At 51.9% G+C, this 15,429-nt stretch overlaps 1 protein-coding gene across 6 annotated transcripts; it reads right to left on the bottom strand.

Annotated features, from left to right (window-relative positions):
- Positions 1-2,269: 2,269 nt before the first annotated feature.
- Positions 2,270-14,184, bottom strand: Ushbp1 (USH1 protein network component harmonin binding protein 1). Of its 6 annotated transcripts, none has more exons than XM_041674397.1 (12): positions 13,797-14,184; positions 13,481-13,602; positions 12,819-13,248; positions 10,689-10,817; positions 9,300-9,433; positions 9,014-9,154; positions 8,538-8,690; positions 7,466-7,715; positions 5,396-5,626; positions 3,624-3,709; positions 3,400-3,522; positions 2,270-2,617 (listed from the first exon to the last, which is right to left on the bottom strand). In XM_041674397.1, exons 1-12 carry the CDS (start codon positions 13,848-13,850, stop codon positions 2,584-2,586), a joined length of 1,887 nt encoding a protein of 628 aa, XP_041530331.1. In that variant the 5' UTR covers positions 13,851-14,184; the 3' UTR covers positions 2,270-2,583. The 6 variants fall into 6 exon arrangements, with proteins under 6 accessions (XP_041530331.1, XP_041530328.1, XP_041530327.1 ...); XM_041674394.1 differs by lacking the exon at positions 3,624-3,709 and having other exon boundaries at positions 2,270-3,284; positions 13,797-13,930; positions 14,024-14,184; XM_041674396.1 differs by lacking the exon at positions 2,270-2,617 and adding an exon at positions 2,972-3,284.
- Positions 14,185-15,429: the final 1,245 nt, after the last annotated feature.

Raw genomic sequence — 15,429 nt, 5'->3', positions numbered from 1 at the left:
CCGGCTGGGCCACAGATGTCTCCCCGCTCCCCGCAGCTTCCCAGCTGCCACCACTCCCCTGAGCCTCCCACCTCCCTCTCTAGACCAAGTTCTAGGGAGCAAACATTTATTAAGCACCCTTTGTATGCAGGGCACCTTCAGGGCAAGCATTTATTAATCTCCCTTCATGCTGGAGGCCTAGGTGGGAAGCTGAGGCCTAACTCCAGGTCTGTTAACGTTTAACCCGTTAACTGTCTGGAAAAGCCCCTCCCGGGGTGACCTTTCACCTCTGAGTCATGGTTCTGCCCGCCAGGCCTGTTTTGCCTCCTGCGCAGGCCTGGGTCCAGTGTGGACACTAGGGTGAGCGGCTGGGACTCCCTGTGCTCTCTTAACTAGTCCTCTGCCCCTGAGGGGCCTTGTGAAAGTCACCCCACAAGAAAGGAAGAGTGATTGATGCCCAAGCCTCTGCTGCCCCCAAGACTCTGCCTAGGCACTGTGTGACCAGCCAAATACAGAAAGCAGGAAGGGCTAGGGATAAACTCAAGGATTTCCCACGAATCTGATTAAAACAGCTCTGCTTTAGTGGAAACAAAGCCTGGGTGGGCCCGGAAGGTACAGTAGTTTTGGAGTCCTGGTTGTTTGGGGTAGGACGGGGGTCCTAGACCGGACTGTTCTAGAATCTCAGTATCTCAGAGAAACGATTAAAAGTGGGGCGGGGGCTTAGGAGAAAAGCCATGGGAAGGGGGACTGAGTCACAAGCCCGAACAAACGAATTTTGTGGGGCTAGTCTAAGGGAAGGGAGAGTTTGGGATGGGAGAGTACAGCCCCTGTCCCAGTGTCCCCACCACCCCCTCTCTCTTGAGGCCCGACTGAGGGTGGGCAGGGCCTAGCTACGCCCCCGTAACCCCTGCCCGTGGCCCCGAGGTGACATTTGACCTTGTGGCTGCTGGGGACAAAGACACTGGGCCCATCTGCCGCTGGGATGTCCGTGGGAACAGCCAGACACAGTTTGCTGGGAACCTGCCCCTCACCCCAGCAGGCGACCTTGTCTGACCACTAATGACCTGGTGGCTAAAAAGTCGTTGTCTACTCAGTGGGCAAAGGTGCTTGCTTGCTGCCAAGCCTGTAGACCTGAATTCAACTCCAGGGACCTACATGGGTGCACGAGAGGACCAAGGACTTGTAGGGATGGGAGGGGAGTGAAAGAAGGACGCTGCCCCCCATGCCCCCACACCTCCCCACACCCACTCACACCAGCAAGACGACCTGCCTCACAGCAGGGAGTGGGAGAGTTTGGGACAAACACAGGTTCCGGCCCCAGTGACTGCTTCAGTCTCGGGCTCACGGCTCTGGGGCACTGTGGCTGTCCCCTGAGGGCAGACAGCTGGTAAGCACACCTGCTCAGGTGTGGCCTGCAGGGCCCACCCCCAGACTAATCCTGCTCTAGGATTTCAAGCTGGAGGGGACAGCTGGACCCCATCCCAGCCCCCACAGCGAGGGCTGTGGCCGGTCCACTGCCACTCAGTCAGCTGCTATTACACACATAAAACAGTCTCCCTTCCAGAAGCCCTGACCTCCTCTACGCACAAGTTCAGGGTGGAATGTCGCCGGGTCCCAAGTGTCCGCACTCAGTGTGTGTGTAGACGCCCTAGGAGGTCAGAGGTGCCACCAGACATGGATTCTGGGTACCACACTCTAGTTCCCTGAAAGAGTAGTGAGTGAGCCACGCAGTGGTGGCGCACACCTTTAATCCTAGCACTCGGGAGGCAGAGGCGGGGGATCTGCAAGCTAGTTCCAGGACAGGCACCAAAGCTACACAGAGAAACCCTGTCTCAAAAAATTGAGAGAGAGAGAGAGAGAGAGAGAGAGAGAGAGAGAGAGAGAGAGAGAGAGAGCAGTAAGTGCTCTTAACTGCTGAGCCAACTCTCCGGATTCTTCTTGTGTGGTCAGAGGACAGCTTTGTGGGTCCGCTCTCCAGTTCACCTGTGTGGGCTCTGGAAACTGACCTCAAACTGTCATTCTCAGCGGCAGTCACCGTTATCCAGTAAGCCACCTCTCTTGGCCCATTTTTAGTTTTATTTACTTATTCATTCATTAGGACCTTTTAAAAGATTTATTCATTTATTATGTATACAGCGTTCTGCCTGCATGTGTCCCCGCAGACCAGAAGAGGGCGCCAGATCTCACTATAGACAGTTGTGAGCCACCGTGTGTTTGCTGGAAATTGAACTCAGGACTCTGAAAGAGCAGTCGGTGCTCTTAACCTCTGAGCCATCTCTCCAGCCCCTCATTCATCATTCTTTTTATATTTAGATGAATGTGTGATTTCTTGCATTTGTGTCTGTGTACCATGTGTGTGACTGATGCTCACAGAGACCAGATAAGGGCTTTGGATCCCCAGGAACTGAAGTTATGAACAGTTGTGGGCCACTATACTGGGAATGGAACCAAGGTCCTTTGCAAGAGCAGCAAGTGCAACAGTGAGCCACGTCTCCAGCTCCTCGTTCATTCTTCATCATCATCATTAGATGCTGTCTCATGTAGTCCGGGCTGACCTTAAACTTACTGTGTAGTCGAGGAAAGCCTTGAACCCGAGTGCTGGCATTACAGGCAGGGACAGACTTCCCTTTGTGCGGTGCTGGAGAGGGAACCCAGTGCCTCCTCAGCACAGGCTGGTGGGATGGGCAGGCAGAGGCAACTCTGAGGGCTTCAAGTACATGACCTACTTATGACCTACTTTTCTTCCTCTAAATGCAGTCCCAAAGCACTCTGGGAGTCCTCTTCCCCAGCACCCCTGGGAACACCTCTAGCCTGAACGCTTCCCATCTCTGTCCCCCTTTGGGAAACTCAGCACCTCCTCAGAAGGTGGTCTGGCCACAAGGGACAGAGGACACAATAGGATGCTTTACTCATTAAGAGTGTGTATGTGTGCATTACTGTAGAGCCTGGAGCGTCCAGAAGAGGGCGCCAGATCCTCCTTGTTGACATTACAGGCACTGGCTGTGGAGAGCGGAAACTGAACCCAGGTCCTCTGCAAGAGCCGCTGAGCCATCTCTGCAGCCCATGACAAGACATTCTATGACATGCCTGCCATAGCTGCATGTTACATGCAAGTTTGGTCTGGGTCCTACAGGAAAGTCTGGCCTGGCTGTGGAGTCCTGGGCTTCTCCAGGGCTCTGGCGGTGGCTGCCAGCACCGTCAGCTCCTCTGCCTGCTGGGCCTGCATCCGAGCAATCTGCTGCTCCAACTTCCGGCGCTGCTCTTCCTGCTTCTGGTGGGCTCCTCTGAAGGCCAAGACCAGGGAGCTGCCCAGGGGAAGGGAGATTCCTGGCTATGATTCACAGGCCTGTCTAAACTAAAGGCAGGGGCTGTGGGCTTGCTGCTGCCTTTCTGAGAAGAGGGGCTGCTTCTGAGACCCACCTGTGAGCCTTGCACAGCTCTCGGTTCAGCTCTGCACTCTGAGCACGTCTGGTTCTGCCCTTCTGAGTCACCTGTTCCAGCTGCTGCCGCAGGGATCGCAGCTGTGCCTGAAGGCCTACTGTCCTGCAAGGGTGAAAGAGACCGTCCCAGTCACTCCCAACCCTCTCGCTCGCCTCCCCACACGCCCGCTTACCCCTGGCCCCAAACCAGGCCCTGACACACACCGGGTGAGGGATGCCGACAGTTTCTGGGATAAGGTCTCAGAATCCCATGCTCTGCCCGTCTGGCCATTGGGGAGGGCAGGAGGGCCCTAAGGGAAGTGGACAGGAGAGAAGAGACAATGTGTATGCTGTGTTTAGCTGTAGTGAGGAGCAGCGGGGCTGTGTCCTGCCACCCAGCTCCCGGTCACCAGCTAGCTTTACCCGAAATAATTACACAGAAACTGTATTCTTCTAAACACTGCTTGGCCCATTAGCTCTAGCCTCTTGTTGGCTAATTCTTTTTTTTTTAATATTTATTTATTTATTATGTATACAATATTCTGTCTGTGTGTATGCCTGATGGCCAGAAGAGGGCACCAGACCCCATTACAGATGGTTGTGAGCCACCATGTGGTTTCTGGGAATTGAACTCAGGACCTTTGGAAGAGCAGGCAATGCTCTTAACCTCTGAGCCATCTCTCCAGCCCCCTTGTTGGCTAATTCTTACATCTTGCTTTAATCCATATTTAATAATCTGTGTAGCACCATGAGCTGAGTTACCAGGAAAGATCTTAACCTGCGTTTGTGTGAGAGAATCATGGCGACTGCCTGACTCGGCTTCTCTCTCCCAGCATTCTGTTCTGTCTACTCTGCCTACCTAATTTTCTGCCCTATTAAACGGCCAAGGCAGTTTCTTTATTAACCAATGAACTCAACACAAAACAGAAGACTCTCCCCCATCATTTAGCCCAGGCTGGACATCCAAGGCGCCCTGTTCCCAGTCAGGGCTTTGTTTTGTTCTCCTCTTTAAGTCAGTGTTTCTCTGTGCAGCCCTGGCTGTCCTAGAACTCGATTTGCAGACCAGGCTGGCCTTGAACTCATGGAGACCCGCCTGTCTCTGCCTCCCAAGAGCTGGGATTAAAGGCGTGCACCACCACACCTGGCCAGATTGATTTTTATTATTATACTACTTACTGTATTTATTTACTAATGTTGTATGTGCATGCATACATGTGCCACAGTGTGCATGTGGCGTTCAGAAGACAACTCGAGGGTAGTGTCCTCTTCCCACTGTGTGGGCCCAAGTGAAGAGGATGGGACACACATGCCAGCATCTCCATGAGGTCTGGGGCTCCCCCTTGCGAGGATGACTCAGGATGTTTTCCTTTCCTTTGGATACTGCCAGAACCTCACTGCACTTTAAGACCCTAAGTGGCTCAGCTTCCTCACCAAGGACTAAAGCTCCTCAGACCACCCCCCTCCTCCCTTCAGGGAGCTTGCCTGCCCTGGAGTTTTCCTTTCAAATTCTAATAAATTGAGTTTCTTTTAGCTACATTCTTAAATTACTTTTTAATGGAGCTAAGAACCCACAAAGGGACCCTAATTCCCAGATCTGTCAAGGCACCCCAAGATTTGCAGTAGTCCCTCTCTCCTGATTTCTAATTATTTTTTGTTATTTTAAAAGTTTCATTGATTTTCATTTTCTGTGTATGAGTGTTTACAAGCCTATGTCTGTGCAGCATGTACCCAAAGTCCAGAACAGGTTGGACCCTCTGGAGCTAGAGTTACAGACGGTTGTGAACACCGTGTGGGTGATGAAATCCAGCCTGGGTCCTCGGCAAAAGCAGCCCGAGCTCTTAACCACTGAGTCACCACTCCATCCGTTTCCCCGCCCCCATTTTTAATACTTAGACCTGTACCCCTGGGAACTGACCTGGGGTCGTCAGCAAGTGCCTTTACTGCTTATTCTTTGAGCAGGAGGATGCTCAGAAGCGCCCCGACGATGGGCACAGTACCTGGTAGTGTTGCTGTCCATCCTCCTCATCGTCCTCCTCTTCGCTGCTCGGGTCCTCGCTGCTGCCTCCTCTGCTGCCATCTCCAGCCAGGTGAGTCCGCTCCCAGCGAAGCTGCTGCAGTAGCAGCAGGTGGGCGGGGCCTTGGGCCCTCAGCGCGGACTCCCGCAGCTCTAGCCCGCGCTTCTCTCTCCGGGACAGCTGCAGCCGCAGCACCAAGTCCGCCAGACTGTCCTGCAGGGGCCAAGAGTCAGGAGTTCAGGAAAACACCTTGTCCTGCGTCATGGCCTTCTTCTTGTAAAAGCCACAGCTGGGAAATGACATTGTGAAAGTGTCTAGAATTTCTCAGATCTCAAATCTTTTTATTGTTTGAATTTTATTTTATGGCAGGCAGACAGAATAGTGCAGGCCTTAGTCCAAGTACTTTAGGCAGAAGCAGATGGGTCTCTGTGAGTTCAAGGTCAGCCTGGTCTACCTAGGGAGTTCCAGGCAGCCAGGGCTAGAGTGCCTGTTTAAGTGGGTTTGCACACGAGTGTAGTGCTGAAAGAGGCCAGAAGAGGGCATCAGAGACCCCGGAGCTGGAGTTGAATAGTTGTGAGCTTCCATATGGGTGCTGGGATCTGAACCAGGATCCTCAGTGATAGCATCCTGCACTCCCAAACACTGAGCCGTCACTCCATTTCCTATCTTTTACATTTTTTCTTATTATATACTTTTGAGACCTGGTGTCACTATGGAGTTCAGTTCAAGGGCTGGGACTACAGGTGTGTACCACCATCAGGTCTGCTTTTCTTTCATGGAAGGAGTCGGAGAGCAAGGAGGTTTTCATTTGTGCTAGGCAAGTGCTGTACTATGGAGCCACCCTGCTCCCAGCCCCAGGAACTCATTGCTTTGGGAAGAGGATGTTGGGAACACCTCTTGCAGTGGCTGATCTTGGTTGTCAACGTGATGGGATCTAAAATCACCCCAACCCTGTGGACACACCTGTGAAAAAGTATCTAAATTAGAGTAGTGGGTGGGGGTGGGGTGCTGGGCTGCATGCATTCCTCTTGCCTCTTAAGTGCAGACGCAAGCAATGTGACCAGCTGCCTCAGGCTCTCGCAGTCACAGCTTGATGATGGGCTGCACCCTGTCACTGCCAGCCACGCTGAACAGACCTTCTGCTGGAATTGTTCCTGCCAGGGATTTCATCATAGCAACACAAAGGTAACTTACAGAATCTTAAGGAAACCCTAATCGGGAAGAGAAACTCCTATGCATCCCTCAAAACCTCAACTCAGCACTTGGGAGGCAGAGGGAGAAGGATCTCTGTGAGTTCGAGGCCAGCCTGGTCTATAGAGTGAGTTCCAGGCCAGGCTCAAAAGCTACAGAAAAACCCTGTCTTGGAAAAAACAAACCTCCTCAACTCTAATTCTTCATATAAGAAGCCAACTGCCTATTGCTGTGGAATAATGCTTTTGTGTACTGTAAAGATCTGTCACTCATATTGGTTTAATAAAATGCTGATTGACCAGTATCCTATAGGCAGGGCAACCAAACTAGGAGAATTTTGGGAAGAGGGAAGGCAGAGAGTCAGTCACCAGCCAGACTCAGAGGAAGCAAGATGAGAATGCCTCAGTGATAAAAGGTACCAAGCCACGTGGCTAAACATAGACAGGAATTATGGGTTAATTTAAGTTGTAAGAGCTAGTTAATAATTAACTTTAGCTAAAAGGCCAAACAGTTTATAATTAATATAAGCCTCCGTGTTTCTTTGGGACTGAATGACTGCAGGACCAGATGGGACAGCCATCCAAGGGAAACCCTGCTTGCCTCTGGTCTCCACTGACATCTTCAAGAGTGTGTTGTGGGGTATGGAGAGATGGCTCAGAGGTTAAGAGCACTGGCTGCTATTCCAGAGGTCCTGAGTTCAATTCCCAGCAACCACATGGTGACTCACAACCATCTGTACTGAGATCTGGCGCCCTCCTCTGGCGTGTGGGCATACATCAAGGAAGAATGTTGTATACATAATAAATGAATAAATCTAAAAAAAAAAAAGAGTGTGTTGTGACATTGTCAACACATTCCTACCCGAGTAGCTGCCAGGTCCTGCTGGATCTGAGACTTCTCTAGCCGGGGCAGGGCTGGGCCAGGCTGTATTTCCAGAATGGCCTGCACTGTTGCTTCTGCGTGGGGCATAGTGGGCCAGGGTGTGGTGTCAGGGCTGAGCGCTGGGGGGATCTTCACCAGAGCCCAGCGTTCCCGGAGATGCTGGATATAGCCATGGAGCTGAGCAACCAGTTCCTGTGGTGTAGGCTTGTCCACACTGCTGCCCTCAGGGCTACAGGAGACAGGAGGGAAATCGTGCTACACAACTGTCCCCACGGGGCAGTCTTCCAGCAGATAATATGGCAGCTGCTGGGGCTCAGTCCACAGAGAGCTTGCCCAGCATGCATGCAGCTCCATCCCAGCTCTCTGGAGGTGGAGGCAGGAGGGTCAGATACATAGCAAGGTGGTGGAACCTAGATGATAGGTAGACCACCAGGGGAGTTTGGATGTAATTATGTGGTGTGCACAGTCGACACTGGACACTGAGGCTGCACCGACAGCTGAGATGCTCTCTGCAGTGAGTGAGTTCACAGGTACTGTGACAGACGGCAGAATAAAGGGCTACACAGAGCTTTACAGTGCCTCCTTGCTTTAGGGCTACACCATGCCTGGGCACTTCCTGGAGCACTGCTCTCTGCTTCCTGTTGCCATGATGGATTGACACTTCTGAAGTCAGGATCCAAAATTTAATAATTTTTCTTTTCACTGATTTTTTTCCCTCCAGCTTTGAGGTTGAAACCAGGGTCTATGCATCTATGTGAGACTACATGGTGATTTGCTTGTATGTTTGGTGCTGTATTTATTTATTTGAGACAGAATCTCACTGTGTAGACCAGTATGGCCTAGAACTTGCTATGTAGACCAGGCTGGCCTCGAGCTCCTCAAACTCTGACTCCTAAGTGCTGGGATCAAAGGTTTGTGTCGCCACATCTGGTGTCACTGAGTGGCCTATTCCAGTCAGGCCCCATGACAGGGACATTACAGCCTCATATGCAGCAGGCTCTGGGACACACACCCCATGGGTCAGCACAGCTCTTGTGCTTCCTGAGGGTACCTGGGCCAGGATATCTCTCCATCCATAGCGGCTTCCTTCTCCACCAGCAGCCTAGATGCCTCTGTCTCCGCAGCCTGCAGGTCACTTTTGGTGGCTCCAGCTCCAGCAGTCCTCAGAGTGAGCAGCACTCCATATGCCTCCTCACAATCCTCACTGTGGGACAGGATCTGAGTATTTCAGCACTCAGTCCCAGCCCAGTAAGAGGTAGGCAGAGCTCTGTGGATTCAAAGCCAGCCTGGGCCACACAGCAAGTTCCAGGCCAACCTGGGCTATACAGTGAGACCCTGACTCAAATAAAAATACCACAAACCATTAAAAGACAGCCCCTGCCCTACATACTTTATGGGTCAGAACAAGACCTCATGGTAAGGCCGTGTGCCTTCTGAAGGTCCCATGTCCCTCTTTATATAGGATCATTTTGGGATGCAGCCCCACCCCACTCCCAGCCACCACCATCATTGGCAGTAGGCACAAACCTGTATTGCAGGGCCAGGCGCAGGGCTGTGGCCTCAGCCTCCCGCTGACCCAGCTGCATACTAAGGCTCTCACAGCGGCCCTTGTGACCCTGGAGCACAGCCAGCAGAAGGCGGTTGAAGCACTTCAACTTCTCAATGCTTCTGCCTCCAAAGAAGGGCAACAGTGAAGATGAGTGAGGCCCCAATCAGCCAGAGCCCAGTTTCCTCCCCTCCATCTCTCTCACAACTCAGGGGCAGGAGGCATGGTGCCCTTAAAAGCTCAGCAGCTGTGACTCAAGTCACTTACCCTTGGAGCTGCCCCATCTGGTCCTCCATGAGGTGCATCTCGGGGGCTGAAGGCTGTGTAGAAAGGCACTCAAAGATATGGGTGCTGGAGTCACTCCGGAGGCGTTGGAGAAGAGGGTGAGCCAAGGGGGAATCCTGCCAGGAGGACATGACTTGATTTACTCATCATCCTCTGTTTTGGCAGGGCTGGGGGTAGAACCAGGGCCTTGGAACATGCTATATACCTGCTGTATCACTGAGACACAACTTCAGCTTTGGTTTGTGTTTTAGGTGTATGTGAGTGTACACAGGTGGGGTGTATGCATGTGTGTGCCATGATACATGAATCAATGTCTGAGAACAACTTGTGGAAGTCAGTTCTCCATTTCTACTCTGGGAGTTCCAGGAATTGAATCCAGCTCATCAGACTTGGCAGCAGGTACTCTTTCCAGCTGAGCTATCTCACCAGTGCTTATTGTTTTATCTGGAGACAGGGTCTCACTACAGTTATTGGTCATGATCCTACTGTCTCAGGCCCCTAAGCAGAAAATTAGTGATTTAAGCTTCTTCTTTTTTACTTTAATTTTAAGTGTATGGATGTTTGTCTGCAAGTCTGTCTGTGTACCATGTGCCTGCCTGGTGCCTGTGGAGCCCTGAAGAGGGTGTCAGATCCCTGGAACTAGAGTTACAGATCTTTGTGAGATGTGGGTGCTGGGCACTGGACCTGGTTCTCTGTGAAAGCAACTAGCACCCCTAACCAATGAGTCATTTCTCCAGGCCCTGTTTAGGATTTTTCAGATACTATGTGTTGTATTAACAGTTTTCTCTGAGATAGAAACATTCTAAACTCCTTAAGCAGGAAAGCAAACAACTCCAAACAGCTTCAGGAAGTCCCTGAAACTGAGCGGATTCACTAGGATCCTCCCTATTGGAGTAAGAAAAGTTCTTCTGAGACCAGCTGATTAGTTGCAAAGAAGACTAGGGATCAGACCAGCTGCCAGAAGAGGTTTAGACTAGAGTCACTTGGATGGGACACTCTCCAATCTGCTGAGCTGCCTTCAGGCTGTGAATTGCACTCCAGGCTCTCAGCTTTGTGAGCTGTCAGCATGCTGGTGTGGGCTTTGGTGATGCAGCTGTCTTTGAGTCATTTCTGCTCATGTATGTAACCCCTCACTCATGATCCTATATATAGCCCCAATAAACTCATTGGTGGACTAAGTTGGACTTTGGTGGTGTCTGTACTCTCGTGTGTCACGGCTCACTGCCTGGGATGAGTTTATGTGTACAGTGTCTCCCCAGGAAGAGTTTTGTCACACACCACTAGGGAAGCCATAAAGCACACATTGAAGCTTACCCAACACTGGAAAAGCAGAGGACATTACAGCCCAGACTCTGAAGACTTCAGGCTCACCTGAGGTGCCCAGGGCTGCCCTTCTGCCCCAGAACTGCTGGAGTTGCTGCTGTTTGTACACCCTGCTCTGAGGAGCGGGGTGGGCAGGGAAGCCTCCAGCTGCATCAGGGAATCCTCCAGCTCCTGCACCTGCCAGTGATGGAGGATCAGACTGTGGCTTCACATACAGACAGTTCTGCCAGCAGCAGGAACTCAGCCAAGCCCTCAAGCCCTGTCCATAGGACCCGAGACAGGTCCCCAGCTGCCACTCAACACTTACCACCCCAACAACCTGGGGACTGCAGCTACTAGCAGGGGGTGGGGGAGGGAGGGACAGCTCCACTCTTTTTAGGATTTATTTATTTTTATTATTTTATGTACATCAGTGTTTTGCCTGCATGCACGTCTGTGTGAGGGTGTTGGGTTGCTGGGAACTGGAGTTACAGGCAGTTATGAGCTGTCAAGTGGGTTCTGAGACCTGAACGTGGATCCTCTGGAAAAGCAGCCACTGCTCTTTTTTCCTTTCTAAATTTTTAAGAGACTCAGTGTTTCTCTGTGGTGTCTGGATCTCCCCAACTCAAGCCATCCTTCTGCCTCAGTCTCCCATGTGGTTGGAATTTCTCTCTCTCTCTCTCCCCCCCCCCCCTTTTCTTTTTTTGTTTCTTTGTTTTTTTGAGACAGGGTTTCTCTGTAGCTTTGGAGCCTGTCCTGGAACTAGTTCTTAAAGACAAGGCAGGCCTTGAACTCACAGAGATCCGCCTGCCTCTGCCTCCCTAGTGCTGGGATTAAAGGCGTGCACCCTGTGTGCAGCTGGAATTTCAAGTGTGCACCACCACACTCTGGAAGGAGAATTTCATTTCTGTGTTGGTGAGAGGAGTCTCAGCAAGCTAAGAGGGGAAGAGTCTAGGCAGGGCTTTGTTTGCACCCTGCCCCAGTCTGTTTTCCTTCTCTTTTGAGACGATGTTTGCTTATCTTGTCCAAGCTACTGTTAAATTGTGATTCTCCTGTCTCAGCCTATGAAGTTCTTAGCATTGCAGGCTTGTCCCATTATAGATGGGTTTGACATTTCCTATCATCTGCCCGTTTCCGGTCCCCTTCACCACTTCTCTGCTGTCACCCCACCCCCACCATCAGGGGTGTGATCTACCACCAGACTGTCCCTCCCACAGTCAGCAGATGGCGCAAGGGAGCACCTGCAGCAGGTCCAGTTCCCCTAGGGACGCAGAACCCTCTGCAGTCCCACCACACACAAAACACAGTGGTAAATCCTGCTCCACCCGCCACATCCTGAATACCGTGGTGGCCCCCCACTTGCCGCCATCTCCCCAACTCTATCCTAGCCACAGTGACCTCAGGATCTGTGCTGATTCTGTCACTTTGACATCAGCTACAGTCATTTGGGAAGAGGAAACTAAACGTTGAGAAAATGTTTCCTCAGATAGACCTGCGGACATTTTCTTGATGACTAACGTGGGAGAGCCTAGCTCACTGTGGTGGGGCCACACCTGGGCTGGTGGTCCTGGATTCTATGAGAAAGCAGGCTGAGCAAGCCAGGAAGCAGCACCCTCCATGGCCTCTGCATCAGCTCCTGCCTCCAGGTCTCCTGCCTTGAGTTTTAAGGCCCGCTTCCCTCAGAGTTTTAAGATGAGAACAACAACAACAACAAACCTCTTCCTCCCCAGGTGCTTTTAGTTGTGGTGTTTTGTCACAAATAGAAACCCTAAAACAGGATTATTCGGTGGTGTGTGTGTGTGTGTGTGTGTGTGTGCAGTGCCCAGGGCCTCACACTCTTCAGGCAAGGCCTCTACTGCCAAGGTACTCAGAACCTTTAAAAAAAACAAGCAGAAAAAAAAATTGACACCCAGGCTGGCTGCTGGCTTTCAACTCAAGTTAGGAGAATTTGACCTTGGTCTTGGCTGAGCAGTTTTTCACTTGAGATCGTCTCTCCTCAGCTTCTAGAGCACTGAGATCATGGGGTGCACCCTGCCTGGCTTCCTTCTGACCTTCAGTCTGGGCCTCGAGACCCCTCTTTTACTTTGCTGTTTTCCTTGGTCCCTTCTCTGGCATGTTTTTCATCGCTCCACATCAGTTTGTTGACTGAACAAATGTGTTCTGGAGGCAGGATCTGCCCATCCCCAGTCAGAAGCTCACCTGTCTCTGCAGGGTCTCCTTCTCTGCCCGGGCATCCTGCAGGGAAGCTTGAGCGCAAACCAACTCCTCCTCCCGGCTGCCCAGGGCCAGCCTGAGCCAGGCGTTCCTCTCTATGAGGCGAGCTGCCTCCTGCTGTCCAGATCTGGCTTCTTCCTCACCAAAGGACCCAGGTGCCCCCTGGCCACTATCTTCTCCTTCCGCTGGCCTTGCAAAGCTTAGGGAGTGGTGGCGCCAGGCGGTCACGGTGGCCTCAAGGGAGCTCAGCCTGCTGTGCAGGGTCTGGAACACGCTGGCTACTGACGTCTCAGCAGGGCCAGTATCCAGGGTGGCTGCCTGCGGGCTCTGGGGGCTTTCCACCTCAGCCTTGCACCCTTCCTCTGGCTTCAAGGCTAGGGCCCCATGGGATCCCACACAATAATCATCCTCAGGCCTGTGAAGACAACCGGGACCCCAGCCACCTGAGGCTCAGCAGGGGCTTTGGGGCTAGACCTCAGAGTCCCTGGGAAGGGTGAGCAGGCAGTGAGCTGCGTGGCTGAGGAGGGAAGGGAAGGGAAGGGAGAGGATGGAGGAGAGGAGGCAAGAGGAAGCTAAGGCAGATGTGTGGGGGGCAGCAGCTTTGTGAGGGGCACCTACTGGAATAGGAAGCACTAAATTCATCCTACCGGCTCCCGGGTCTCTGCAGGTCAGGACTAAGGTGTTCCGGAAGCAGCCCGAGTTTGGCTTCTAATCTCCCACTGGTGGCCTCTGCCTCCTCTGAACTCTCAGCCACTGGATCCAGCTCCCCCTGTAAATGACACCCCATCCCGCAGGCTCTCAGCCACTGGGTCCAGCTCCCCCTGTAAATGACACCCCATCCCGCAGGCTCTCAGCCACTGGGTCCAGCTCCCCCTGAGAATGACTGCTCGCCACCACTGTAGGTTCTGAGAGAAGCAGGCTCACTCCTGGGCTCTGGGATCCGAGGAAGAGGAGCACACTTACGGGTGGAGGATGCCTCCCTCGGCGACTTCGGGGCCGTGTGGCCCGGGCACTCATGGCTTCTTCCACCCCTGATCACAGCCTGCTCTCAGATTCCCTTTGTCGGCCTGGATCCCCCGGTAGGAATTTTGGGTCAACTGCATTGATTGAACACATTTGAATATTTGATTGCCTCACCTGATGGCACCCACTCTTGTCCATTTGCCCCAACCTCTAGCCCTCTTCTCTACCTGACAATCCTTTTCTCTCAGCTACCTGAAGGCATTGCTCTTATCTATGTCCCCCTCTCCCTATGGAGGCATGGGATAGGGATCCCAAGAATCTGTTTTCTTCCCAGGACTCTCCTAGCACCAAACTCCCTCTCGTGTGTGTGTGTGTGTGTGTGTGTGTGTGTGTGTCCACCCTCCGCTCTGCTCCAAGGCACCCTGGGAAAGGCCTGAGACCCTGGGCTCATCTCAGGTCACCCTGGCTACTGAGGCTGCACTGGCCAAGGCTGGTCTGGGAGGGGCTGAGAAACAGGAAGGCCCCTGCCCTGGTCACATGGACAGTTATTGTCTTGTTTCCTTCTGCAGGATGTCAGCTTCCTACAGAACGGGGACAGGATGGGGTAGGGGACTCTTGCCTCACTCCAAGATACCAGCTACCCTCATATTCCAACCCTTTGGTCCCTCCATTTTCTCAGGTTTTCTGTGTCCCCATGTTCAGCGGGGCTCACTCCACTGTAATATCTTTTTATTATTATTATTTTTATGTGTTTCTAAGACAAAAACCCTGTAGGAGTGAACTCCAGCATTGAAATAAAATTACGTCTTTCATTTCTTTGCTTTTCTCATTTGTGTTTGTGGTGGGTAAGCTACATGCTCTTCTCCTTCCACCATGCAGGTCCCCAGAATCGAGTCAGGTCTTCAGGTTTGGGGTGCCTGCCTCTGTTCACTGCGCCACAATGTTTCTCTTCAACAAGAAGGATGGATCTTCCCACAGAGCCCTACTTGTCTGCATCAGAAGGCGCCGGCGGGACATCGAGCCTGTCCACAGTGTGTCTGCTGGCTTTTCTTTTTACTCTTTCTTTCCATTTTGGTGTTTTAGAAGGGTCTCGTATAGTGCGCGATAACTTGAGCACCTGATCTTCATCTTCTGACCTCGGGGGGTGCTGGAATGACAGGTGTGCACTATCAGCCCCCATCGCGATAGTATTGGATGAGTGTCAACATATGTAAAATAAGAACAGAAATAAGCCGGGCGGTGGTGGCACTCGCCTTTAATCCCAGCACTTGGGGGCCAGAGAGCACTTGGGAGTTTAAGATCAGCCTGGTCTACAAAGAGAGTTCCAGAACAGCTAAGACAGAGAAGCCCTGCCTAAAAAAAATCAATCAATAAATAGGTGGATAGATATAGATAAATAAACAAACAAACAAGCAGAAATAAATAGTTGAGAGAGCCTTTGGCAAACCCTATCCTATCAATCATCAATCAGCCCCACCCAGGTCAGTTTCTTGCCCTATCACAGCAGAATCTTTGACAACTTTTTTTTTTAATATTTATTTATTTATTATGTATACAATATTCTGTCTGTGTGTATGTCTGCAGGCCAGAAGAGGGCACCAGACCTCATTAAAGATGGTTGTGAGCCACCATG

This window comes from Microtus oregoni, unplaced genomic scaffold (assembly GCF_018167655.1).
Source record: "Microtus oregoni isolate MIOR12 unplaced genomic scaffold, Mior012 000025F_ref0000491, whole genome shotgun sequence".
Lineage (NCBI taxonomy): Eukaryota > Metazoa > Chordata > Mammalia > Rodentia > Cricetidae > Microtus > Microtus oregoni.
Note: the sequence above shows the minus strand (reverse complement) of the source record. Positions and strands in the feature narration are given on the sequence as shown.